The following is a 25,643-nucleotide window of genomic DNA, read 5'->3' on the forward strand; positions in this document are numbered from 1 at the left end:
AGCTTATAGCTTATTATATGAGCTTATAAGCTTGTTTCAAAAAATTAGAGGTGTTTGGTAACAAGCTTTTTGTATTAGCTTATAGCTTTTTTTCAGATGCTATTTCAAGTAGCATTTGAGCTTATAGCTTATAGCTTTTTACACTTTATTCCATTTATTCCCTTTAATTTAATAACTACCCACTCTAAAAAATAAACTACCCACTATCAATTATGTAATTTTATATTTAATAACCACTTTAAAAGCTAATTTTACCAAACACTTTAATTTCAATAAGCTAGCTTTTCAGCTATCAGCTATAAGCTAGCTTTTCAGCTATCAGCTAGCTTATCAGCTATCAGCTAGCTTATAGCTTATTTTTACCAAACAGACCCTTAGGGGCGTAGAGATTTTCACTAAAGATGAGTCAGATAACACACCCATCTTTGCTAATTTTTACTTCCTCTAGTCCTAATTATATGAAAATTTTCACTTTTTAGATACATTCAAAGTTTGATGTATCTAGACTATAATATAGACCTGATACATTAAACTTTCAATGTATCTAAAAAGTAAATATTTTTTTTGTTACAATAGAGAAAACAAAACAAAAAGACAAAACAGAAGCGAAAGCTACTCCCGAATGAAGACTATCCCATGCACATCAGCGAGCAAGAGCATAGAGAGGTCACTTGGGGGCGTAGAGATTTTCACTAAAGATGAGTCAGATAACGCACCCATCTTTGCTAAGACATCCACACACGCATTACCTTCCTGTAGCGTATGGTTAATCGCAACCTCTCAATCTATAGCGAGAAGTTGACGAATACTGAAAACTTCATTAGCGAACCGGTGGTGAGTAGACACATCTTCCCGAATAAGGACATGAGGAAGTATAAAAATATATTAAAAAAAATACTTAGTCAAAAGTAAAATAAAATACTTCATTTGATCCTAAATATAAAAGGAAATTTATTTTTTAAATTAATTAAAAATCTAATTTATTTAGACCAAATTATGAATTAGATACATTACATTCTGAATGAATTTAAAATGTAAATTTTTTTTCATAGGATAGAGGGAGTAACCTCTTACAAAAAAAATCAAATAATGACCGTAAAACAAAAAAAATTATATATATATATAAAACGAAATACGCTACTTGAAGCATAATTCACCCTACCCTTCGTAGGGTTCCTCTCTCTCTCTCTCTCTCTCTCTCTCTCTCTCTCTCTCTCTCTCTCTCTCTCTCTCAAAAATCCAAGCCCATTTCATTCTTTCTTCGATTCTTCAATCTCATTCATTTATAACCTAATCACAATCTTCTATATACCTCACAAACTCTCACCAATTCTTCACCGCTTTCGTTTTTCTCTGTCACCTTCCATTGTTTTATGGATGGATTTCTCTACTGTTGCTGGGGCTGATTCTATTGCTGCTCCCAACACCAAAGATCTTAATCTATTGGAAAATGTCACCAAAGGTTCATTTTTTCGTTTCAATTTTCAATTTTTATAGGGTTTCAGTAGGGTTTCTGCATGTAGATCTGTTTTTTTTTCTTGCCTTTTTTATTTTATTTTATTAATTCAGTTCATAGCAATATACTTAATAGAGTTGTTGCATGGCTGTGCTAGAGTCGAGTGTTTTGCTAATTTTGATTGTAATGTTTGGATTGAAATAATCATAAATATAATAGTATTTATTTATTGATTGCTTAGTTGCTTGCTAAGAATATTGTAGGTGTGGTTGCATAGACTGTTTAATTTTAATGCTAGATTAATAGTAGTATTTTATGTTGATATTAATCAATGTTTTCTTTTAGTACCTAAGATAGGTTTTGAGTTCACCAACAGGGGATTGGGTTTAGCGGAACCGAGGTTCGAACCTCCGATTGAGGGAATCTATGGGAAACAAAAAATAAAATTAGGGTTTGAGTTCTTTTTGAAATTATGCTATGTTTTTTCTTGAATTGTTCGAATGTGTAGACTCTATATGTATTTTTTTATGTTAATGTAGACATTTATGAAATTGTTGAAACTGCACGGACTCAATTTTCTGTTGTTATGTTATGCCAGATGGTGCATTATTTGATGCATCACAATATGCATTCTTTGGTAAAGATGTTGCTGAGGAAGTTGAGTTGGGGGGGTTAGATGATGAGAAAGATTATACCCCTTCTTTTGAGTTCAACGAGGAGGAGTTTTTTCACAATGCAGAAGAGGTTATTTTTTCAATCTCTGTACCCAGTTTTTTCTTATTTTCAAATTTTATGTTGCTACTATGTTTGAAGTTATAGAAAGTTTGATCCCTTGCTTATAATTTAACTGTGTACGTTTTCTTCATTTCCGCGTCAAGTCATTTTCTTCATTTTAACATTCAAATGTTGCTAATTATAGATTATTATAGCTAAAATTCGTTGACCCAACTGTTACGTTTGAACAATCTTTCATTAATATCCATTTTGCCAAAGCATCAATGCTCCAACTGTTGTACTTGATCGTCTTTCATTCATATCCATTTTCACAAAGCATTTTGTTAAAACATTGAATTGTGTCCATAAATTTTTTGTAGTTTATAACAAAACAAGAGTATTATATTTGAGTTTTATCTGGCTGACTGATTCTGCCTTCTGTGCATTCAGCCAAAGGGAAAAATTGGTTATCTTATTAATCTTACTCTGATGAGTGGTTTAATATCGAAGAGATGATGCTGTATATGTACCATCTAACTGTTATTTTCACATTGCAGGCGGATGATGTAAGATCTCCTTTTGATGTTGATGATCTCACTACCACTTTTATGAAGGTATGGATCGACAAACTTGACATTTACTGCTTTCTTGAAATGTAGATTAATGATGGATTAGTATGTTGGTGACTGTTTTTGAATTTTGATCGGGTTGCCTTCACTTAAAACCAGAAAAAATATGTACTATAGTGTATTTTTTATATTAAAAAATAAAATAGATGGGATAGAAGAAAGAAACAATTAGGGGAGGATAAGAAATCCTCTAAATTCTAAAACAGGTATCTTAACACAAGATGAAAATATAAGGGGCTGTTTACTTTGTCAACATTTTCTGTTTTCATTTTCTAAAACATGTTTTCATTTTAATGAAAAATTGTAATGGAAAGAAAAAGAAAGACTAGCTAGAGATGATGCATTTTTTAAAATAATGAAACAATATTTCGGCATTTTCATTCTTTCCTAAAAATACTCAAAATTGTTCACTTCAAAAGTCTAGTATATCCTTTTTAGCAAGTAAAATTAACACTAATTTTAGGAAATGAAAATAGAAAACATTTTTACAAGATGAAAATATAATATGTACCAAAATTGTTCAATTACTTTAAGTGCCTGTTAATTGAACATATGAACTGTAGACAGAAGAGATGCCATAAGCACAATCCTATTCCCATTGCATGCAGTGAGGATTCAGGTGTATTAGTGCAAATGTGCAAGGGTTATACTGTGAGCACAACATCCATAATAGTAATTTGATTGATAATACGGAATTGTCTTTCTATCTTGCATGTAGAAGCATGCTAATAGCTTACTGTTGGTTGAATTGCATTTAAATTTGATGTTTATTTTTGTTCTTGCCATTCTTTGACTGTGAACCTGATTAGCGAACCAAATTCACTAGATGACTTTATAAACATCAAGTAGCCTAAAACATTATAGTCTGTTTGCGTACAATTTTTAAAAATGGTTTTTTAAAAATGTAGCAAACAAAAAAACTTGTCTGAGTGTGTTTATTCTCAAAATTTATTCACGTCTTTTTAGTTTGCAGAGCAAGAAAACAATAAAAAGCTAGAGATGTTTTTGTTTCATCTTTTTATTTTTTTATTTTCATTTTTATTCTTATCTTATGTGCTCATCCAATCCAACACTTTATAGTCGTTGGCACCAATTACTGCGTAACCTGACACCATTTGTTGTTCCTCCCTGATAACATCCATGTTGTTGCCACGGCCTAATTTACACGACTGCTTTTACCACCTAACACCCTCTACCACCACAACCTCCTTATACCCTCCATTTCTATTGTTGGTGACCTTCCACCTTTGCCGTCACTGCAACCTTGCCACCTTCACTAAAATATCTGCCACTGTTAGGATATAGAATAAGGGGGAGTTTGTTAGGATTTGAGATAGGGAGTTATTTAGGGAAGTTACTAGTTAATGGGGTAGCTTGTAATATCATGTATAAAAAGGAAAAGGGAGGTCTTCGAGTTGGAGAGATCATGATTCATGATCGAGTATTGTAAACTTTTAGCGAATAGAGTTTCAATTGACACATTCCTTCACCATTATTGTCGTAGTACATTCCACACGTCACCCTCCTCTGTCAAAACGTGTGTTCTAAATTTATGAAGCAGATTTTATGTTTTCAAAACACTGTTTTCTAATGAATATTATCAACTAGATTTTATTTTCCAATTTTTTTATAATAATTTTCTGAAATAGTAAACAATAACGGAATCATATAGCTCTCTAGTTTTCTTATTTTCAATTACATATATGCTGAACCATCGACCGTGCTCCAAAGTTTTAAGGACACAAGCAATGTTGTTCATCAATTTCTCGTTCCAAATGAATGTGGCTATTCTACAATGTAAAAGCAAAAAATGTGTTTTTATTATATTAAATGACTTAGGTGACCTTTTAATGCTTTACATATACAAGATAAGGAAGTGGTTTGGTCCAATCTCATATTCCTATCCATATGGGGTGTAGTATTTTTTTCAATGAAGGATGATGATGATTCTTAGTTAATTCAGATCATGTGAAAAAATTGAATTCCGTGCTTGAGTGTTGGACCAGACCACTTCATTCAAGGTAACCATGAAGATGGTGATTCTAAAATTACTTAAGGGTATCACTTATTATACCTAATCAGATATTTATTGAGCATTAGAATTTGATTAGAGTCAGACTGCTATCTATATAGAAATAATGGCTTTGACAGTTTCCTTCTATGGACAAACACTCCTTTCGAGGAAAGTATGTAGGAAAAGTTGTGGCATGCCATGCATACAATAATTTTTTTTTTCTATTAGTTAAAATCGTGTCTTGCCTGTGTTACTCCCTTATTCAGTAATTTTGGACTATGAAATCAATAATAATACCGGTGAGTAAATGTGGCTGAAACTTTGTTAAAAGACTATAGGTAGGTAATTTTTATATATATAAAAAAAGACTATAGATATGTAACTGGATTTTCAGGATCTTAAATTGTGAAGATTTATTATTGTTGACTATTGGGTATTTTTGATAATTCATTAATGGCGCTTCTCTTTGCAGCTAATCAATCACCATCCTACAAATTTAATTACTGTATTTCCTTTTTTTAGTGTTGGGTATACATGACAGCTTCTCTCTCAGTTTATCTTTATTTTTTATTTATTTTATCCTTTATTTTCATTTATTTGAATGTTCTGGAAATAATTAACAAATTTTGTCTGTGATTCAAAAGTTGTTTGATATTTTCCATGCGCTCTGCATGTAGTATTTGATTTTAAGATTCAGTTATAATATTGGAAATAATGCTGGTCTCTTGAATGGTGGTGCCATCCGTTTTATGTAAACTGATATTAATATTGAACATCTTGATATATTTCAGCTGAACAAAATTGTTAGTGGACCTAAAAGTGCAGGAGTTATTGGTGATCGGCTGTCAAGAGAAAGTGAGTAAGCTATTATATAATAAATTCATATATTTGCTTGTTCCTGTATCTAATAAGCTGTATCTTCATTAATATTATTGGAAAATTTCAACACTTGAGGTGTTTAGTATGGAATTTAAATGTGTTAAAATCTACTTGGGGCTTTAAAGTGTAACATCAAGTATGAAAGTCTTCTGTTGTCAAAGAAATGTTTTGTACCATTATTTTCTAAAATTCCTTATATTAATTCTTAACATTAGAACTATTAAACTATTTGCATTTTGCATCACTCGCCCAAAAAATTCATACCTTGTAACTTGTCCTTTTTTCTCTCCCCTCTATACGGACACACTACCTAGGTATGTAGAGTTGGAAATGGTTAATAAGTCATTTTGAATCTTGGAAATCCAGGGAAATTTGGGTTCCTGTGATGTTACCAGTTACCAGATTCTAATGATCTTACTACTATTTTTAAAAAAATATGTAGTTGTGTTTTCTTCTTTTCTTTCTACCATTATTTATCAAGTGTTTTTTTTTTTTTTGGGTGCCTGTGCTATAAAATCTTCTGATCTCTATCATGCATAGACATTATTAAGAAATCTCAAGCCATGTTTACAAGCATTGATTTAGAACCTGTGCAAACATGTATCTTTGAAAGTGGAAAACCTTTGGGTGAGTGCTGCAAGATAATTTATATTTTTAATGGTTTTTTAAGTGGAGAAGCTTTCACTTCCTAAAGAAGGGCCAGAGAAATGTTAGGTCATAACTCTGCGTATCAACAGATGTTGTCTTGGTGTTTAGTAACCACAGTAATAGTGGTAGAAGGGAGCTATGTTGTGAAAGATATGATATTTCATCAGTGAAATTGCCGTGTTTTGTGATCATTCATAAGGTCTGTAGGTGTGTGTAAATTTTTTTCTGAAGCTTGATGGTCTAAGAGGCATAGATTTTATTTTTTTTGAACAAATCTAAGAGGCATAGATTAGATATACACCAGTCAGGTTAATGGATAATTTGTTAGATAACATTTTGGAGTTTGGATACATCTAAGTAAAATTTGTATTTATGCTTTATAGCTGGCACTATATCCCCTTTTCTGCATCAATCTTGTTTTATTTGCTTTATTCTTTTTTGTTTTTTTGGTATTCTTGACTTAGTTATTTTTATTCCTATATTTTTTATACAGATTCCTCTGCTTCTGAATGGTCACAGAGGGATGATTTTTCCTACTGGGCTGACCATCACACTTATGACAGTGAGGGTTCTCAGGATGCTAAAAGATGGTCATCACATCCACATTCTTCTATCACTCATCTACAAGAGTCAAAGCCCTTATACAGAACATCGTCATTTCCTGAGCAGCAACGGCAGCTGCAACACCAACTCCAGCATCGCTCTAGTGAACCTGTTCCTAACTGGTTTGATCAGCAGTTTTATGATATTCAAACTGCTGATGATGATAAGAGATGGTCATCGCATCCACATTCCTCCATTTCACACATAGAAGGACCGAAGCCCTTGTATAGAACATCATCTCATCCTGACAAGCGACAAGAGCTTCCTCGTTTTTCGAGTGAGCCAACTTTGGCACCAAAATCTTCATTTACTTCTTATCCTCCCCCTGGTGGTAGGTCTCATCAATTGGCTCCAAATCACAGTACAGGCCAGTTGAACCTTCCTTTTTCTGGGGGAGCTCACATGACATTGCCATCACAAAATCGCTCTAATTTATTCAATTCTTCATTACACCTGGGTGGATCAAAATATGAGCCACATTTTAGTGGCAATTTGGCTCAATTTAATACTGGTTCTCCGCTCAATAATCGAATCCAGAATCAATGGGTCAACCAAACAGGTTTGTATCCCGGAGATAATTCAAACCTCCTGAATAATATGTTGCAGCAACAACTATACCATAATAATGGATCCGTGTCTCCCCATTTACTGAGTCAGTTGCAGCAACAGCAGCACAGATTGCATCATCCTGTTCAGCAGTCAGCAGGCCTAATATCAGGTTTACAGCCTCATTTATTTAATCACCATCTTTCGTCTGGATCATCAATAGGTAGAAAATATGAACATGTGCTTGGTGATGTTAGAGAGCATAGACAAAAATCAACTCGCAGACATCGGTTCTCTCAACAGGCTTCTAATGCCAGTAGCCAGAAGATCGATAGTGGTTCATCATTACAGTTCAGGTCCAAGTATATGACTAGCGATGAAATTGAGAGTATTCTTAAAATGCAGCTTGCTGCTGTGACTCACTGCAATGACCCCTACATTGATGACTATTATCACCAAGCTCGTCTTGCAAAACAACCTTCTGAGGTTAAATTTAAACTTTCATTTTGCCCAACCAAAATAAAGGATGTTTCTTCACGAGCCCGGGCCAATACTGAGCCACACGGTTTTCTTCAGGTTGACGCATTAGGGAGGGTTTCATATGTGCCCATTCGTCAGCCTCGCCCTCTTCTTGAAGTTGATCCTCCAAACTCCTCTGCTAGTGGTGGCTCTGAGCGAATTATTTCAGAGAAGTCCCTTGAGCAAGAGCCTTTGTTTGCAGCCAGAATCACAATTGAGGATGGTCTCTGTCTTCTTCTTGATGTAGACGATATTGATCGTTTCCTTCAGTGCAATCTGCTACAAGATGGTGGAACTCAATTCTTACGAAGAAGGAATGTCCTTTTGGAAGGATTAGCAACATCACTTCATCTCGTGGACCCACTGGGAAAGAATGGACACAAAGCTGGGCTTGCTGCTAAGGATGACCTTGTTTTCTTACGATTAGCATCTATTTCGAAGGGACGGAAGCTCCTAGCGAAGTATCTTCGGTTGCTTGCTCCTGGTAGTGAGCTTATGCGGATTGGCTGCATGGCTATATTTCGTCATTTAAGATTCTTATTTGGCAGTATCCCCCCTGATTCAGCAGCAGCAGAGACTACAAGTGATCTTGCTATGGTTGTTTGTCAGTGTGTCCAAGGAATGGATCTTGGTTCTCTGGGTGCTTGTCTTGCAGCAGTGGTTTGTTCATCGGAGCAGCCTCCTCTGCGTCCCCTTGGAAGTCCTGCTGGAGATAGTGCTTCCCTTGTTTTAGTATCTGTTCTTAAAAGCGCTACTGATCTTCTAACTGATCCTCATGCTGCTTCTAACAATAAATTGGGTAATCGAACATTTTGGCAGGCCTCATTTGATGAATTTTTTGGCCTCCTCACAAAGTATTGCATGAATAAGTACCAGAATATCATGCAATCACGGGAACAAAATGTGGCTGCACTTGGATCTGATGCTGATAACGCAGGTAGTAAGGAAATGCCTGTCGACCTCTTACGTGCAAGTCTTCCTCACACCAATGACCGCCAGAGAAAGTTATTACTAGATTTTGCTCAGCGCTCTGCACCTGTGGTTGGATTTAACAGCTATGCTGGGAGCAGTAGTAGTCATGTGAACTCGGAGACGGTGCTTAGTTGATAGTGTAGAGATTTCTTCTGATGATAATGGTTTTTGGGATTAATGTCACATACCTTGCATCTGTGGCGGCGATACAATACTGATGATTCCATGAGAATGTGTTGGCATTTGTGATATATTTACTCTGAGGCTCTTCATATATCATGAAATACTCAGCTTGATTTGTTCCTCATGTCTTTTATTTTATTTATGACGGGGGAGCTTATTTTATTACTCCATGTGGCTGGTAGACATACTAGTGTACAGGTTTAGGCAGATATTTGATTCCCATGTTCCCTTTCAATTGGGTTATATTCAAATCTACTTATGATGATGATAGGCAACCATTGCCCTAGCCTAGGGGTTCAATGGGAAACATGTTGACCAGTTGGTGGTGGTGCTGAAATACATAGGAGGAACTAGCATAGTTTCTAAAACTTTTATTTTATAGATTATTTATCTTCGCTCAATGAGAGAGACCGTTTAGTTTTATCCAAGTATTTTTCGACACATTTTTATGTAGTTTGTTTCGAGATATATTGCATGCAATAGTAGTATGATGAGTTAACCATGTACAGTATTATGCGAATGTCATGGAAAATGCATGATTTTGTTTTTTTGGTAATGTTGCATCTATTCTTACTTTTTTTAAAAATACTTTTATATATTCCGTAAAGAGGATAATCTTAAAAATTAGGCAATCATCAAGTACAAAACGACTCTCAATAATGAAAGGATAATTTTATAGAATGAGTACATATTGTTGATAGGTTTAATATAACTAATTAAATTACTTATTTTATTTAATTAATTCTTGTGAAATGATAAAAAGTGAACCTTAGCAAATTGCGTGGACAAAATGTTGTGTATTTGTTATTTACACGGTCACCTCTGTCATGCATTGGTATCCTCTCCAGTTCATCTTAACTGTTGATTCATGTTTTTCTTATCTGTTTTTTAAATTGTTTTACTATCGTTTATATTATCAGTTATATTAATCGGTTATATTTTCCTTGACATTTAGTTTTATACACACATAGTACCAGATGTACTTGTGATGCCCTTGGGGCACTTCAGCATTAAAGAATTGACATCAAAGGCAGGAGAATACAAGGATGTAAGTGTAGGAGATTTTCTCAAAGATTTTGCAAAATCCAAACACAATCTCATACCAACGACCAGCCCAAATGTTAATTCCTTGAAAACATCGTTCAAGTTGTTAAGGAGAGGATGTTCCTTAATCCTTATGTAATGTCAGTCGGTAAGTAAATCCACCGAGTAAAGTTTGGCGACTAATTGTTAGGGAATTGTTTGCATTAGGCTTTGAAGAAAAAAAAAAAAGGAAGCATGTCGAGCGTAGTCTGAAATAATTGAAACAATTTTTTATTAATAAGTAACCCTTAGGGTACATGTTAAACCTCTATATCGTGATTTCCATATATTATATTTATAATATATTTATAATATGGGTGATGTTAACTTGTACCCTTAAGGCACATGATAAGGAGCAATAAATGATGGTTGACTCCACTTATTTTACTTTGAAAGAAATAATATCATAAATTGTGTCTCATAAAATTTTTAAAGACAAAATTGCCCTCAACTATATCACACACCCACTTCCATTTACATTTAAACACACACACCTGACATTTTCTTTTGCTTATTATATGTATATTTTTTATCCAATCACACCTGTTAGATCAATCTCACGTACCTGATCATGCCACGTGTCCCTTATTTTAGTTTATTCAAAAATTCATTCGTAAAAGTAAATCAGAGGATCCACTCCTTCCTTCGTTGCCGACCTATCCTCCTCAATCCTCAGTGACCAACCCACCATTGTAAAGAACCACCATAGCTGCTCACAGAAGAGGGTAATTTTGGAAAAATAAAAACACTCTTTTTATATTATTTTGACTGAAGTTAATTTTGGGTGGGACCAACCATCATTTATTGCTTCTTATCATGTGCCTTAAGGGCACAAGTTAACATTGCCCTTATAATATTCAAATGCTTTGCTTCAACCCATACGGTTCGGAACTCGCTATCATACTAATTTGATTGAAAACAGAAATTATGTAAGACAACTTCATACATAAACAAAATATTGTCACGTTGTTTTCTTTAACATGTGTCAAAACCCTTAGGGCACATGTTAAACCTCCATATCGTGATCTCCTTATACTATATTTGTAATGCTCAAATATTTTGCTTCAACACATGCGGTTTGAAACTCACATTCATACTAAATTGATTGAAAAGAGAAATTATGTAAAACAACTTCATACGTAAACAAAGATATTAAAATCCTTAATAAAGTAAGTCATTACACAGGTCGTGCTATAAATTCTTAATATAAGTTTTCATAAATCTGTTTTCCTAGTACGTCTCATACTACCAGATTAACTGATAAATGTTTATAATCCAAACAAAATATGACACAAAATAGTTTAAATTGATATAAAATTTCTATTTTTTTTTCACGTGGATATATAGTATCTAAATTAGTATAAACTCACACACATAAGTGAAGCAGCATCGGAGTTCAAAAATTGGTCATAACATTCGGCATAAATTTTTTGACATTTATTCCCATCACGTTCAGCCTAAAAATAACCGATTCATTCTCCTTATATAAAATTAGGATTATATATCTTTTTTCAAAGCAAAAAGTCATTAACTAGTGTAAAGTTTGTAAGCTAAAAATGATACAAATTCTTTCAATCTATTAGGAGAATGAATCATCGATTTTTATTAGAGTTGCTCATGAAAATACCAAAACATAAGATAGATCTACATTACCATACAGAGAAAAAAATATGGATATCATGTAATCCTTTTCACCACTAAACAAACCGAAACACTACATAATTTTGCATCCCAACACACCTACACTCAACTCACAAAAACTATGTTATGTATAGGCTAGTCGATCTCCATTTGTCAAGAAAAAGAATCACAAATAGAACTACTGAACCATTTTATTTGACTATATAACTATTTCTATCATGAAAATAGAATTTATCTAAAATATGAGGACAAATAATTCTCCTTCCCAAATCACATATTACAACAATTTATTTAAATTTCAAAAAAGCAAAACAAACCTTTATCTCACCACTTTCAAAAGGGTAAATATCATTTGACTCAACAAACAAAATCGTTTAAAACACAAGGCATTAATTAGTATTTGGTGACAAACTTTTGACTTGAGAAAGGATATATATATGTGGCTACAGTACAGTTTAAACGATTCTATGTATCACAAATTAATGTAACACTTTTTAATATTACTACTATTTATTTTGGCCTTAATTGTGAAGGGAAAATGAAATTTACCAAATTACTAAGAGAAATTCTTACATGGATAGTCACCTAATATTTCACTCTTACACACAATCAATTAAAATATTACACCTCACTAAAATTAATTAAAAAAAATTAAAATCAGATTTATTCTCATTATCTTTTTTTGGGAAACGATTTCTTCTCATTATTGTTGAAGATTCTTTCTTTCTCTCTAGAGGTGGGAACATGCCAGACCGGCCTACCGGACCTTAAGGCCTAGCCTATATAGGCTCAGCCGCTCAGGCCATATCAACCTATTTCTTTAAATAGAGCAAGTCAAAACTTTTTTATAAGCCTATTTAGCTAAAAAGGTCAGACCGCAGACCATTAAAAAAGGCTTTGAGGCCTATTTAACTTAATATGAATAATATTTTTACTATGATTATAATTTATATATTAAAATTTGTACTTTGATTAAATTATAAATCGACTAACTTTTTAATTAGTTTAAATTTATTAATCTACATTCGTTTTTAACATATATATATAAATGTATTATTATAAACTAGAAGCTTGCTTGGAGTCAGGGTTTCCATCATACATGATCACAAGGAAAGTTAAAATTAATGGCAATCCTCCAACCTTGGTGCGTCGTATACAAGAGCTTTTAAAGTTGAACTGGCAGGTGCATTTCAATCATACCTGCGGGAGGGGAATAGAAGTGCTGATTGTCTGACTAATTTTAGCTTCTCCTTAGACTCTTTTAATATTCATGTTATGGAGAATCCTCCCAGTGAGGTTTCAAGACTCATTTTTGATGATTTTTTCGGGGCTTGCATGCCTAGGAATATTTGTTCGACTCTGTAGTTCTTTTCGTTTTGGGGTTTAGCCCTCTTTTTCTACAAAAAAAAAGAATTGAAATATGATGACATATATAGTCAAATCCTCTAAAATATCATGTTAAATATCAAAAAGAACATTGGTTTATTCGTTCATAAGTATATTTAAAAATAAATATAATTATTTATTTAAATATGTTCATATGAAATAGGCTTTTAAACAGGCCAATATGTCACATTAGGCTTTCAAAAAACCAAGCTCGGACCTAAAAATTAGGCGTATGATAGGTCATAGGCCAGACTCAGGCCTTCAATTTTTTGACAGGTCAGACTCAGGCTTGCCAAAGACTAGCTCGGTCTAGCCTATTCCCACATCTATTTCTCTCTCTCCCCAATTTCTTTCAGCTTCTTTTTACCAAATCTCTCCACTTTCTTTAACCATGAGCAAATCGTCAAAATCATTTCACTGTTTAGCATTACTACCGCTCAGAGGAGGCTCGCATGCATGTGCGAGGTGTGCGACGCCATAGGGTCTCAAAATTTTGAGGGCCTCAACTCAAAATTTTGAGGTCCTATAATATTACTTATTATATATTATTTATACCTATAAAATATCAGATGTATATTAATAGATTAATTTTTAGGCCCTAAAATAATAGTTATATATTGTTAATGTTCATAAATATCATGAGTATCAATATATTAGTTATCTATACTCGTAAATATAGTTCTAGTCCATTTTAATCTTTGCATAAAATTTAATCTTAGATTATGATGTTCCTTTTTGACGTTATATTCAAAGATAATTATTTTGTATTTCTTGTTCCATTTAATTTAATGTAAGATTTAATATTGATAATTTATATGTTTACAAGAATGTTTTTTTTTATATTATATGCAATTTAAATCGATAATTTTTTTAATTTTTTTATTAAGGGACCACTTTTATATTTTGCACAGAGCCTCCTAAAACTCGGAGACGCCCCTGCTACCGCTGCATCAATTACAGTTGTTTTTTTCTCACAAGTTATAAATAATATCGTTTTCCATCCATGATTAAATCACCACCATATTTTAAATGAGTTTTATAAAACTGAAATCCTTCTATTCAATTGTGTATTCCTAAAGGGATATTAAATAGGATAAAACTTATATGCATTTTTTTAGGTGCAGTTTTTTCTGTCCCTCTCACAAAAATGAAGTTTTTATATTTTTTTAATTTAAAAAAATAAAAGAAAACTATTTTTATATAAAAATAACTACCTCCATGTATCTAGTATAGTAAAAACTGTGTATATGGAACTGTACATAAATTTGATCCTATTAAATATACAAGGAAAAGAGGATAAAAACCTGTTAACTGAAAAGAAAAAAATTATAACCTACGGTAACTAATTAACAAACTAATCTATTTTACAATTATTCGATATATGTCAATTTGTAAAACAATCACAAAATGAATAACATTCAAAATTGATATCATACTAACTACACAAACCCAACACAGTTTTAGGGTAATTTTTGACATGTGTCAATCACACAATCATGCAGAAAAAATCCTAGCTGGAAAAAATTCAAAAACTTTGCTTCTTCTGGCCAGCAATTCGAATTTCCTTTCCCTCCCTTTCATCTTGACGCAGTACGGAAGCGTGAAGGAAAAGCAAGCGCTAATCCTATAATAAAACACAGGTTCGCAAGCGACAAACTTGTTAGATAAGACTCTGGAATCCACCAGATTTCCGGAATCCACCAGAAAGAGTAACTAATCTAGAATCCACTAGACTTCCGGAATCCACCAGAAGGAATAATTTGGAATCCACCAAATTTGAGAAAAATCTCTGTATTTTTATTAAATCAAAAGGTTGCCTTTCAAGGCTACCATAGTTTGGTTTAAATAGTGGTGAAAAATAAAAATAACGAATCTTCTAAAAGATTGTAAAAATAAAAATAACAAACCTAGCTAAATAAAAATAACAAATCTACCTAAAATATAAAAATAACTAATCTAGGTGAAATATAAAAATAAGAAATCTACCTAAAATATAATAAAACTAAACATGGCTAAAATAATAAATTATTAAGGAAACTCTCCTACATCAGTCTCCTCTACCTCAAAAGAACTCGACCCCGAGTTCTTATCTTGATAAAGAACCTCATATGCTTGATACTGACTCATGCGTTTATCATAGTAGAAACTTAGTACTGGTTCTGCTTTAATTATCCAATTCTTTCTTGTTTGCTTGATTGCTACTTTTTGCTCTTTGTTTTTCTCCTCTAACTTGAGATAACAACTTGTTAACACATCTAATAACTCCACAGTGGAGGTAGAGCTTATATGCATAACATGGGAATACCGATCAATGTTCATAAGTTCCTCTGTTTGTGTTGTCCTTGAAGTTGCATCATACCGTGTTGCCGATGACGATAAATTTGTTACATGACCTTCTTTCTCCTTTGTTTCTTTATCAATTTCGGGTGTCGCCTCTGTTTGGATGTCGTAATCCATGTTATTGTTGTTCTCGTTGAAACTACCCTCCAATTCTAGATTGAGCACTCCTTCCTCATCGATTGTAGTTTCTACCATTTTAGACTCCACATCCGTTTGATCCTCTTTCTCTGAATCATCATGTTCATCGATCTCTTCCTTCTCATCTTTCGATTCATCAACTTCAACCGAAGCATCTTGTTCAACAACTACTTCGGTTTCTTTCGGTTCGGATTTATAAGCAGGATCGTCAAGTTTCTCGAGAAGAGATGACTGGTTATCATCTAGGGTTTCAGTAGCTATGTGGCGTAGATGAAAATTATTGGCATGATTGTTGTTATTGGAATTATTGAAGATGCTAAATGCTTCCTCAAATTTAACATTAACATACCAATTAACATAAGTTATCAAAACAGAATGTTTAGCAATATCTTTAATCGTTTTACGCGAGTTACCTGCCATTCTGTAAGCATGCCTCAAAAGGCCGGACAACGAGTAATCTTTGTTGTAACAAAACGGACAACGATATGTCGAATCAGAGATTTTAAACTCGTAGTAATCATCCTTCAACCTTTTGTAATATCGACGCTCATAGTATTCCAAATCAGATTCACCACGAGTATGTTCTGATTTTATGTATGTAACAATATGGTTGTTATTGCGAACCCTAATAACCGGAATTGATTCTCCCATGGCTGATCATGTTAGGAAAAGAACAGGAGAAACCAGGCTCTGATACCAACTGACGCAGTACGAAAGCGTGAAGGAAAAGCAAGCGCTAATCCTATAATAAAACACAGGTTCGCAAGCGACAAACCTGTTAGATAAGGCTTTGGAATCCACCAGATTTCCGGAATCCACTAAAAAGAGTAACTAATCTAGAATCCACTAGACTTCCGGAATCCACCAGAAGGAGTAATTTGGAATCCACCAAATTTGAGAAAAATCTCTGTATTTTTATTAAATCAAAAGGTTGCCTTTCAAGACTACAATAGTTTGGTTTAAATAGTGGTGAAAAATAAAAATAACAAATCTTCTAAAAGATTGTAAAAATAAAAATAACAAACCTAGCTAAATAAAAATAACAAATCTACCTAAAATATAAAAATAGCTAATCTAGGTGAAATATAAAAATAAGAAATCTACCTAAAATATAATAAAACTAAATATGGCTAAAATAATAAATTATTAAGGAAACTCTCCTACATCACATCTCCTTGCTTGCTGGGCCAAAATACTTGAGTCCAACACATTCTGGCCCAGCAAAGCCCAATCCTGAAGAAAGAAAAGCTTTGACGCCAAACAAAAAAACAATTCAATCACAGACAAACCGTTCCATTTTGACGCCCACACGTTTTTGCTTTCTTTCTCCATCTTCACACCATTCCATTTCGGTGAAAAACCAAAAGCTGCTTTGCAATCCTATTCTACAAGCTTTGACCAATACTTTCAAAATTCAAATTTTGCAGCTTGACCCATCCCTTTCATGATGCTGCTGCTACTACTGTTGTTTTCTGCTTTGTTGGAATCAATTTCAAAATTCAAAATTCAATTTATCCCACTCTTTTTCAATATCTAAACTCACTTTCTTACTCATCTCTCTCCATTTTTTGTTGATTCCTTTGAACTTCGTCTCTCTCCATGAATCAACCATCTTGAATGGCACAAGCCACAATCTTCAAAGGTTTCAATTTGCTTCTCCATATGTTATTTTATGATTTAATTTCATCATCTGATTTTTATGTGACATGTTTAATTTTGTGTCTATGTTTGCAAATTAGATTTTCTTCTCAATCTTCTCAATCTAATCCTCTAACCCTGTTTCAAGACCCATCCCGCAAGTAATTTTAGTTTTGTTCTTTTCCAAATCCCTAATTTTCTTCATTGGCATTTCTAATCCGCTTTCTGTTTTGTTTTTTCTTTTCATTCACTCATTAGTAGTAAAATTTTGATACCTGATCGAAGGAATCGCTCTCTCGCATGACACAATCAGGTGAGAGATATCCAAAGATTGTTACCATTATTGCATTCTCTTTGATGAAAGTAATATTCTTGAATTGGTTTTGGAAATGTTTTCACAAATTAAAGAACACATAAATTTCGATTAAAAAATATTGGCTTTTCTGACTTTTTCTATATTCATTTTCATCCATTATTTGACACTTGGAATAATCAAATTATACAACTTTGGATCCATTATTGGGGTTTATTGTTCATTATGATGATTTTGCTGTTCTTTTTTAAATGCAGAGATTTTGTTAATTTCGAAAGTTGGATATTTTACTGCTCGAAAAAGTCAAAGAAACAGGGGTAAGATGCCATTATACGTTTATACCTTCATTTTTTATATATAGATATAGATATATATAGACATTGACATTTGATAACTTATTTTTTTATGCTTCTTTGGTGATCTTTTATCTTAAAATTGAAGATGCAACAAAGGAGCTTATGACTAAATAAGTATATGTGTTCCTTGTGTGTTCATCAATTGACTTTTGCACTTTTTATTTGCGTCAATTTACTATCAGGACTATTTTACATGGAAGTGCCTCTTACAGAGTAACTTCAGTCTCATTGTAATGCATGACCATATTTTTGAAATACATATTGAATTGTGCTTTATGTAAGAAATGTGACCCTGTTGTACTAGTGGAAATAAGTTTATTTTTTCATTCCCTTTGTGAAGTACTATTAGATTAGAGGCCTCAACATTTTAGACATTTTGTTACATGTGTTTTAATTGCATAGGTTGGAAGAATAAAGCAGAAGAGGGGTTATAAATATCGATGGATGTACACGGATGAAAATGGAAAAAATACTGCTGATGCGTGCCTTATTGCTTACAAAGATCCTTATTCAGCTCACTTTGCCAGTAGTTTTTTCAATGGTATTTCTTTGAACTACATTTTGGTTTTGGTTTTGTATAACATGAAATGGAATTAATTCTCATTGCTTTTGGTTTTGTAGTTTTTTTTTTAATTATATTCATGATTCATGAGATTATATGTGATGTGTGTTCAATCAGACTTGGTAGTCCTAAGGTTTAGATTTTTGTAATTATTTTACTTAGAAATACCAAGGGGCTTATAGCTCAATGGTGCTTCTAATCATATGGCTTTTTGTGCTGTCAATTATCAGTGCATGCATGCTAGCAGCTAGCTTGGCACATCCATCTTCACTATCCTGCAACCAGGGACGGATTCAAAGGGGGGCAGGCAGTGGCCAAGGCCCCCCCCCTCCCCCTCATATATGTGTATAATATATATATTATCATGTCTCAATTATCTATATATAACACTTTAGTTTAATATTATGAATTATACTATGGTAAAAATAAATGACTAACATAAAATATATCGGTCCTTAAATATATGAAATATTAATTGTCAAATAAAGTGTATTGAAATTACAAAATATTCTCAAATATGTCTATTATTAGTAATTTATTTTTGGACAAACTGACTAACATAAAACATATTTGAGGACCAAACTAACAAAGGAAAGATAAATTTGAAAATCAAAATGACTACAAAAAATATGTTAAAGCTCAAAATAATTGTTCTTATTTCCGGGCCCCCCGTACAATAATTTTCTGGATCCGTCCCTGCCTGCAACTATCATCTCTATCCTGCATCTAACAATACATATCGTTTGCTAAGAAGTATTTGATAGATAAACTCTTGCTGAATCTAGGATTGTTAAATTAAAAACCATGCATCATGCATATGCCCTTCAGCATGACTCAATGAGTTCAAGGCTTGCAATAATGGATTAAGCTTATTTTCACTATATTTGCTTTGATTATGTTACATTTTCTGCACATGAACTATGGTTTCTATTGTCATTATATAAGACTTTGAATTAGTTAAGAAAATTGTGTTTCAAGTTTGGGAGCTTTTACACAAAAACTGGTGCTTGTATTTTGGACGGAACATGCTTCTTTTGTTACTTAACTCTCATACCATATATTTGACCTACTATTTGATGAAACATGTTGCATTTTGTTACTTTACTTTCTCAACTTTCATACCATATATTTGACACACTTCTTTTATTGCAGGTGCACCTATAGTAGGTATGCTTTTTGAGAAGATAGAATAAGACACTGATGCACATGATAAGAACGTTGAGGGATAAGGAGAAGAAAAAGGAATAGAATGGTAAAACTGATGCATAGTATAGGGAGGATCGTGTAATGTACATATATGCTATCATACATATAAAACCACACATTCAATTTGTTGACTCTATATTTGAAGAGATTATTATGCAATGGCTTAAATTTTGAATTTGGAGTTAGACAAAAGTTATGTATTTTAGGGCTTTACGAAAACTATGATTTAATTTTTTTTCTTATTATGTTTTCTATCCTTGGGCAAGTGAATTATGTAACCTTAGTTGTAGTAATAACTTCATTCTATTTCTTAACAAGTACATTGAAGAATATTTGAAGTACATTTTCATTTCTATATATTATCTAAGAAGTAATGTTTAATTTCTGCACAAAATATTTGAGAATTACTGTCTCTCATACCACATTCTCACCAAAAGAACATGTTAATATGTGAGAAAAACATAGAAGTACTGGCGTTTTTCTTTTCTTTTTTTGTAGTGTAGTGTAGGATTACTAGTATATCATCTTTTAATGGATATAAATATAACTTATAAGTCTACAAACATAAAAATACCAAGAAAATGAGGTAAGTGAAACATAGTTTTGTCTTAATTTTTAATTTTTTTTTTCTTTCTGAAATTAATGGATTAGTTATATATCCAGTTATATGTAAAAGTTAGCATATTTCTATTTTCGAAAAATTTCTTTGGTATAGTATAAACATTCACTTTGAAAAGGAACAAAGAGTAGTAGGCAATAAGCAATATCCTTGATTTGAAATGAAGAAAACAAAACGAAAGACCATTGATAGTTGAAAATTTTGTCACTCTTTATTGTTCAATTCTTACAACACGCTACCTTTTGGCACTCCTCGTGAAATGTCAATATTATAGAGGGATTGAATTTTAAGTTATCCCATTCTATGGAAACAATTTTATATAGAATAAATTGTAGGTTTTAAAAGTGAAAATTTGTTGACACAAAACACGGGGAGTATCCCATATGGATGCTGAATTAAAGGATTTCAAGTTATCCCAATTTATGGAAACAATTTTGTATAGAAGAAATTGTAGGTTTTAAAAGTGATAGTTTATTGAGACAAAACACGGGGAGTGTCCTATATAGATGCTGAAGGGAATGAATTTCAAGTTATCTCAATCTATGGAAACAATTTTGTATAGAAGAAATTGTAGGTTTTAAAAGTGACAGTTTATTGACACAAAACACGAGGAGTGTCCCATATGGATGCTAAAGGGAAGGAATTTCAAGTTATCTCAATCTATGGAAACAATTTTATATAGAAGGAATTGTAGGTTTTAAAAGTGAAAATTTATTGACACAAAACACGGGGAGTGTCCCATATGGATGCTGAAGGAAAGAAATTTCAAGTTATACCAATCTATGGAAACAATTTTGTATAGAAGAAATTGTAGGTTTTAAAAGTGAAAGTTGTTTGTTTGTAGGTTTATGTTCTAAGTATAACAACAATTATATTATTATGCATTTTTTATATGGTTGTGTTATATTAACAACCAATTGTCTATCCTATAAAAAAAAATATGTCTAAATGATGTATTTAATCGTCCTTGCCGTGTGTCGCAAGAGTTCCTAACTAGTGAGAGTACATAGAAGAGGCAGAAGATGAAATGACACTAGAGGAGGAAGATAATAGTGTGCGGCCAATTCGATCAAAAAAAGATTTCGCCGAAAATGGAAAAACTGGGGAGAGGAAAGAGGGAATAATCTATTATTAAGAGAGGATGTTAAGTTTATTTTTATTTTAATGAGGGGTAATATTTTAATTGAGTGTGTATATAGTGGTGTTAGGTGAGAGTCTATGCAAGAATTTCTCAATTACTCAAGTCCATCCATGCTCTTCGCTACTACTATTTAGGTGACTGATGTTACGGAGTGGTCCACCGTGAATAAGTGATCTACCGATTATGAATTTTACGAAACTTATTGTTGGATTGAAAGTTTATATCGTATAAATCATCCATAAATTTTTTAAAATTTTTTGAAAATTATTTGATATGTTATTGAGACCTATCAAGATTTACGTTATTTAATAAACCGTTAATCTTGATTTGTCTCAATAACATATCAAATGATTTTCATTTTTTTAAAATTTTTCTATGGATGATCTATATGATATAAACTTTCAATCCAACGGTGAATTTTGTAAATTTCGTATTCGTTATAATGTTATTCATGATTGGTCCACCATGAACCACTTGATGAAGTGGTCATATTAGAATTTACCTTATTTAGGTAGTCATTTTGATCTTGAATCTATATTCATGTAGTCATTTTAGTCCTTAAAAATATTATTTATTGATCAATTTAGTCTATAAAATTACTATCAAGTTGAAATTTTGCTTAAGTTTTTTTTTTTTGTTACAAATTTTGCTTAAGTTAATTGACTTACCATATATTTTTTTTCTCATAAAAAATTGAATTGAAATGTAACATGATAAATTATTATCTCATGTATATTATCTTAACCACCAAACAACTTTTCAATTTGAAGATGCATGCGTAAAATAACTTTAGAGCAAAATTTCATACAAATTAATTAGATAAAAAAGAATACATACTATCAAGGTAAAACAATTTTACAATATTAATCAATAACAATTTTATATTCCGTCAAATCACTTCAACAATTTTACATTATTAATCAATAACAATTTTGTATTCCTTCAAATCAACTCAATTTTTTTAATATTAATTTTTTTTCTATTAAACGTCAATTTAAAATTAATTTATTTCGACAATCTCCATTAAACTCAGTTAATTAAATCCCTTGTTATAATAACAAAATATAAATAATAGTCTTTTTTTTTGTAAAAAAGAAATAAAATACTCTCTCCAGTCATTATCATAAGCAAAAATTCATTTTTTATATTCATTAAAAAATTGTTGTATCTTAATCTATATTATAGACCAAATACATAAATTTTTCAATGAATCTAAAAAGTGATTTTTTTTTTCTTATAACAGTAGCCGGAGAGAGTAACAAAACAATCTTTTAAGGGTGTGTTTGATAAGTCCAATAAGCTAGTTTATAACTTATTGGACTAAGCTTATAAGCTTGTTCGAAAAAATGAACATGTTTGGTAAAAACCTTTTCTCATTAACTTATAGCTTTTATGTTATTTCAAGTAGCTAACTTATAATTTAATTTTACCAAACAGAGCCTAAAATGTTTTAAGGTCATGCTAAGCCGTACCCCAAACACTTGTTAAACATGCTAAAAAAAGAAAATTATGATAAAACTAATGCTAAAAAGATAACTTTTTTTATATTTTTAAGATATTAATTACACAAATTTTAAGATAAAATTTTTATATTAGTATCTTGACGATACCGATGTTTTATACTTTTATTGCAATACACCCTTTAGGTCTAAAAAAACTATTAAAATCCTCTTCACCTTCTTTCATTTCTTCAACAAAAACCCAACCCAAATTTCACCTTCCTCCGTCACCTATCCCTGCCGTCGCCGGAACACCGCCATCAACCACTCCCCACCGCTCTTCATCTTCGGCATCCGCATAGCCCACGCTCTCCATTTTTCGCTATCCTCGTAGCGCCCCAGATCTGCAGCCGGTCATCTTCTCCGACCTTCTTCCCTGGTCTGCGGCAGGTCTTATTCCGTTTTCGAACGGTCACCCAGTCCGCTCATTTCCTCAGCAACCGCGCTCCGCCACCTCCGGTCATCACTATCCTGGTTCGCTTCCTTTTTGCTTCATTTTCTTTTTCTCTTTCGAATTTTCTTTTCCACTGCCGTATTTTGGGGTCCAGAAGGTGGATCTAGAGGAACCGGTGTAGATTAGTCTTTGAAATTAGGTTTTTTTTTTTTTTTTGACAAATTCGTTGAATTTAGGATGAACCTTACTCAATCCCAAACAAACCTTCGTGCATGGACTGTGGTGATTTCTGAGTATGTTGAATTAGAAGAATTCAATAAAATGATGGGTTTTTTTATGCAAATTCAAGTTGTTAAATTACTCTTTGGCTGAATAGTTGGAAGGGTTTAGGAGGATGAAGGGATAAAGATGTGTATGAAAAGAATGTGTTATTTTGTGTTGATTAGAAACGGAAGAGAGGGTAGTGAATTTTATGTAGGAGGAAATTATTAGGGATGATTGCTAATGATTGTTGTTTTTTGAATTTTTTCATTATTTTTGGTTGCACCCTTTAGGGTTTATTACTGCTGTGAATTTGTGAGTTGTGACTGATTTGCAAACTCTCTGGTTTGCGCGATTTCCTGTTTTGAGTGATATTCTGTGACTGAATTTTGAGGACCTATAGAGGGATGATAATTGGGATTTGAGTTTATTATGCATATTACTCTATCTTTGTGCATTGTTTATTATGCCCATTTGTGTATTGTTTTTAGGTTTGGTTCTTGTATCTTATTGTTCATATGTTATTTTCGTTTTTTGAGAATCCTATTCCTATGCATTTAGTTGATAAAATGGAAAATGAGTGGTGTGGAAGCTGAAAATGAGACTTATGATTGATGTTGAACCTAACTCAACTCCACAACCCTCGTGCATAGACATGTGGAGTGTGTCGCCCTATAACAGGTTGCCTAACTTTTTAGAATTCGAATTGGGTTTGACTTGATATTACAATACTGACTTGTAAGCTGAAAATGATGGATGGATTGTGAGATGGCTATTGATTTGTGATTTGACCCTTTAGGGTTTATGGCATTTGTGAACCAGTGTTGTTAGGTGGCTGTCATGGCTATGCCATGGTGGAATGGCGTGGCTGATTTTTGGACAACCGCCATAGGATATTTGTGAAGTTTGCCTGCCATGGCGGTACCATAGACCGCAATAGTGTGTTTGCATGGTGGATTTTTGGTCTTCCGCCATCCGCCGCTGACAACATTGTTGTGAACTTGTGTCTGATTTGTGAGCTCTCTGGTTAGCACTAATAGAATCTGAGTGATTTCCTGTTTTGTGCATTATTCTGTGTTGAATTTTGAGGTCCCATTTGAAGATGGTATACAGGATTTGTTTATTAGACCCATTTGTGCTTTATTTTTCTAACTTTGGTTCTTGTAGCTTATTGGTCATATGTTTTGAGAATCCTATTTTTATGTGTCGAGTTGATATATGGTCCCTCTTCTTTTGTAGGTACAATGGGCACCAAAAGACAGCGACCAACTAATAAGGTCAGTACTTTCCGAGCTCCTGCCCCTGCTGCTGTTAATGTTCCCGCGCCTCCTCCTGATTTGGTTGACATAGTAGCACGTTTGGACCGTATCGAGGCGCGCCAGCAGCGTATTGAGGCAAGCCAGCAACGTATTGAAGCAAGCCAAGAGCGTATTGAGACTGCCGTCCACCAGCGCTTTGATGAGCTCTTCCGCATTATGGATGGTCAAATCCCCCAACCTCCAACTCAGTAATTCGTCGTTTTTTTAGTTTGTGTGGATGTCAGGGAAGTGTCTTTCATTTTATTTTAGATGATGGTTCTAGTTTTTGCTACTTGTTAACAATGAGGACAATGTTTGGTTGAAATGTAGGTGGCGTACCAATTAAATCAAAATTTGCCAATTCAGTTTATATGCACTACAATTGGGAAATGTGAGTAATTGGGTAAAAGATATGGCTGAACTGTTGGCTTGACTATTAAGCTGATATTAAGATCTTTAGAAAATTAGAAGGGTACTTCATTGCTTATGGGTGATTGTCTTGCTAACTGATATCTTTGTAGTTGGAAATGGCAGGATGGGATCCTAGTTGAAGTTTAGCCGTGTTTGCTTGCATTTGTTTTTCTTAACAACTTAGCTCTAGAAAT

General features: G+C 32.9%; 1 protein-coding gene and 2 long non-coding RNA genes across 3 annotated transcripts; all 3 read left to right on the forward strand.

Moving 5' to 3' along the window:
- The first annotated feature begins 1,143 nt into the window (after nt 1-1,143).
- Nucleotides 1,144-9,665, forward strand: LOC123898186 (protein PAT1 homolog 1-like). Its single transcript, XM_045949079.1, has 5 exons — nt 1,144-1,462; nt 2,055-2,200; nt 2,728-2,784; nt 5,605-5,668; nt 6,834-9,665. The coding sequence occupies exons 1-5, from the start codon at nt 1,378-1,380 to the stop codon at nt 9,113-9,115; spliced, it is 2,634 nt and encodes an 877-aa protein (XP_045805035.1). The 5' UTR covers nt 1,144-1,377; the 3' UTR covers nt 9,116-9,665.
- A 7,409-nt stretch (nt 9,666-17,074) lies between these two features.
- Nucleotides 17,075-20,158, forward strand: LOC123898773. The gene is made up of 5 exons (XR_006805425.1): nt 17,075-17,393; nt 17,648-17,702; nt 17,960-18,019; nt 18,461-18,599; nt 19,773-20,158. It is a non-coding gene; the product is annotated as an uncharacterized LOC123898773 (long non-coding RNA).
- Nucleotides 20,159-23,239: 3,081 nt separating this feature from the next.
- Nucleotides 23,240-25,408, forward strand: LOC123899653. The gene is made up of 2 exons (XR_006805703.1): nt 23,240-23,559; nt 24,980-25,408. It is a non-coding gene; the product is annotated as an uncharacterized LOC123899653 (long non-coding RNA).
- The last annotated feature ends 235 nt before the right edge of the window (nt 25,409-25,643 follow it).

Source organism: Trifolium pratense, linkage group LG7, assembly GCF_020283565.1.
Source record: "Trifolium pratense cultivar HEN17-A07 linkage group LG7, ARS_RC_1.1, whole genome shotgun sequence".
NCBI classification, from domain to species: domain Eukaryota; kingdom Viridiplantae; phylum Streptophyta; class Magnoliopsida; order Fabales; family Fabaceae; genus Trifolium; species Trifolium pratense.

Bases quoted from the DNA above. Each gene is read 5' to 3' on its own strand.
- LOC123898186 (XM_045949079.1), top strand. From the start codon at position 1,378: ATGGATTTCTCTACTGTTGCTGGGGCTGATTCTATTGCTGCTCCCAAC. The intron at 2,785-5,604 runs GTATGGATCGAC...GATATATTTCAG, and splicing joins TCACTACCACTTTTATGAAG to CTGAACAAAATTGTTAGTGG. The intron at 5,669-6,833 runs GTGAGTAAGCTA...TTTTTTATACAG, and splicing joins TGATCGGCTGTCAAGAGAAA to ATTCCTCTGCTTCTGAATGG.